The following is a 2,966-nucleotide window of genomic DNA, read 5'->3' on the forward strand; positions in this document are numbered from 1 at the left end:
TTGTTGCTGTGTGTGTGGTGTGTGTGTGTGCTGTGCTGGTGTGTGTTGCTGTGGTTGGTGTGGTGTGTGGGGCTTGTGTGTGTGTGCTGACTGTGCTGGTGTTGTGCTGGGTGCTGCTGTGTGGTGTGTGTGCTGTGTGCTGTGGCTTGTGTGCTTGTGGTGTGTGTTGCTTGTGCTGTGGGTGTGTGTGTGTGGTGTGTGTGCTTGTGTGTGTGTTGTGGTGTGTGTGTGTGTGCTGTGTGTGCTGTGGTGTGGTGTGTGTGTGCTGGTGTGTGGCTGTTGTGCTGCTGGCTGTGTGTGTGTGGTGGGCTGTGTTGGTGTGGTGTGTTGTGTGTGTGTGGTGGTGTGTGTGTGGTGTGGTGTGTTGTGTGTGTGCTGTGTGTGTGTTGTGGTGTGTGCTTGTGGTGTGTGGTGCTGTTGTGTGGTTGTGTGTGGCTGTGTGTGCTGCTGCTGTGTGTGCTGTGCTGCTGTTGTTGCTGGGTTGTGTGTGTGGTGTGTGTGCTGGTGCTGCTGCTGTGTGTGTGGTTGTGTTGCTGTGTGCTGTGTCTGTGCTGTGGTGTTGTGTGTGTGGTGTGGGGTGTGTGGCTGGTGGTGCTGTGTTGTGTGTGGTGTTGTGCTTGCTTGGTGTGTGCTGTGTCTGTGGTGTGTTGTGGTGCTGTGCTGTGTGCTGTGTGTGTGTGTGTGTGTGCTGGTGTTTGTGCTGCTGTGCTGTGTGTGCTGTGCTGGTGGTGTGTGTGGTGGGCTGTGTGTGTGTGGTGTGTGCTGGTGTGTGTTGTGGTGTGTTGTGGTGGTGGTGGTGTGTGTGTGTGTGTGTGGTGTGTGCTGTGGTGCTGTGGGTGGTGGTGGTGGGCTGTGTGTGTGTGGGGTTGTTTTTGCTGTGCTGTGTGGTGCTGGTGCTGTGTGTGTGTGTTGGTGTGTTGTGTGTGCTGGTTGTGTGTGTTGTGTGTGCTGTTGCTGTGTTGTTTGTTGGTGTGGCTGGTGTGTTTGTGCTGGGTGTGTGTGTGTGTGTGTGTGTGTGTGTGTGTGTGTGTGTGTGCTTGCTGTGTGGTGGTTTGCTGCTGTGTTGGTGTGTTGGTGGGGTGTGGTGTGTGTGGGGGTGTGTGCTGGGTGTGTGTGGTTGTGGTGGCTGTGTTGTTGTTTGTGTGTGTGTGTGTGTGTGGTGTTGTGTGTGTGGCTGTGTGTGGCTGTGTGTGGGTGGGTGTGTGCTGGTGTTGGGTGTGTGCTGTGTTGGTGTGTGGTGTGTGCTGTGTGTGTGTGGTGTTTGTGTGTGCTGTGTCTGTGGGTGCTGGGCTGTGTGTGTGTGTTGTGTGGCTGGTGTGTGTGTGCTGTGTGGCTGCTGTGCTGGTGGCTGTGGTGGTGTTGGGGTGGTGTGCTGGCTGCTGGCTGTGTTTGTGTGGCTGCTGTGTCTGGTGTGTTGCTGTGTCTGTGTTGTGTGCTGTGTGTGTGACTGTGGCTGTGGTGTGTGTGTGCTGTGTGTGTGTTCTGGTGGTGTGGTGTGTTGGTTGTGGTGTGTGGCTGTGCTTGTGCTGCTGGTGTGTGGTGGGTGGTGGTGTGTGCTGTGTGTGGTGTGTGTGTGGGGCTGGTGCTTTGGTGTGTGGCTGTGTGTGGTGTGGTGTGCCTGCTGTGTGGTGTGTGGCTGTGCTGGCTGGGTGTGCTGTGGGGGCTGGTGTGGTGTGTTGTGTGTGCTGTGTGTGCTGTGTGGTGTGCTTTTGTGTGTTGTGCTGCTGGTGCTGCTGCTGGTGTTGCTGTGCTGTGGTTGTGTGTGTGTGTGTGTCTGCTGTGTGTGTGTGTGTGTGCTGTGCTGTGTGTGTGTGTGCTGGGTGTGGTGTGTGTGTGTTGCTGTGCTGTTGCTGTGTGGTGCTTGTGTGCTGTGCTGTGTGTGTGTGTGTGCTGCTGGCTGTGTTGCTGGTCTGTGCTGTGTTTGTGTGTGTGTGTGTGTTGTGTGTGTGCTTGGTTGTGGGTGGCTGGGTGTGGTGGTGTGTGTGCTGTGTGCTGGTGTGCTGCTGCTGTTGTGCTGTGCTGTGGGGTTGTGTGCTGTTGTGCTGTGTGGCTGCTGTTGTGTGTGCTGGTGCTGTGTGTGGTGTGGGTGGTGTGTTGTGTTGTGCTGTGCTGGCTGTGGCTGTGTGGTGGTGGGTTTGGTTGTGGTGTGTGTGTGTGTGTGGTGTGTGTGTGCTGTGCTGTGGGTGTGTGTGTGTGTGTGGGCTGGTGGCTGTTGGTGTGCTGTGTGTGGTGTGTGGTGCTGTGTGGCTGGCTGCTGTGGTGGGGGTTGTGTGTGTTTTGTGGTGTGTGTGTTGTGCTGCTGTGTGGTGTGGTGTGTGTGTGTGTGTGTGGGTGGTGGTGTGTGGTTGGTGTGGTGTGTGCTGTTGTGTGTGTGTGTGTGCTGTTGGTGTGCTGTGTGGTGTGTGTGTGTGCTGCTGTGTGTGTGCTGTGTGTGTGTGTGCTGTGTGTGTGGTGTGTGGTTTGCTGGCTTGGCTGCTGCTGTGTGTGTGGTGTGGTGTGGGGCTGGTGTGGTGGTGTGTGCTGTTGCTGTGTGGTGCTGGTGTGCTGTGTGGCTGTGTGCTTGTGCTGTGTGCTGTGTGCTGTGTGGTGTGTGTGTGGTGTGTTGTGTGTGTGTGTTGGTGCTTGTGTGTGTGGTGGGTGTGTGTGTGGTTGTTGTGCTGCTTTGTGGTGGCTGCTGTGTTGTGGTGCTGTGTGTGTGTGTGTGTGGTGTGTGTGTGTGCTGGGTGGCTGCTGCTGTGTGTGCTGGTGGGTTTGGGGTGTGCTGTGTGTGGTTTGTGTGTGGTGTGGTGTGCTTGTGTGCTGTGGTGCTGTGTGTGTGGCTGTGTGTGTGCTGTGTTGGTGGCTGTGCTGTGTGGGGTGCTGCTGTGGCTGTGCTGGTGTGTGTGGTGTGCTGTGCTGCTGTGGGTGTTGGGTGTGTGCTGTGCTGCTGTGTGTGTGGCTGTGTGTGGTGTGCTGGTGTGTGTGTT

The 2,966-nt window shown here is 56.4% G+C and overlaps 1 protein-coding gene across 1 annotated transcript; it reads right to left on the reverse strand.

Annotated features, from left to right (window-relative positions):
- Positions 1-266: 266 nt before the first annotated feature.
- On the reverse strand, positions 267-2,687 carry LOC121390949 (salivary glue protein Sgs-3-like; the record flags this gene model as incomplete). The annotated part of the gene is made up of 2 exons (XM_041522771.1): positions 267-321; positions 2,624-2,687. Coding segments are annotated over 2 exons (119 nt in total), but the record flags the coding sequence as incomplete, so codon positions are not given.
- Positions 2,688-2,966: the final 279 nt, after the last annotated feature.

This window comes from Gigantopelta aegis, unplaced genomic scaffold (assembly GCF_016097555.1).
Source record: "Gigantopelta aegis isolate Gae_Host unplaced genomic scaffold, Gae_host_genome ctg10930_pilon_pilon, whole genome shotgun sequence".
Taxonomy (NCBI): Eukaryota; Metazoa; Mollusca; class Gastropoda; order Neomphalida; family Peltospiridae; genus Gigantopelta; species Gigantopelta aegis.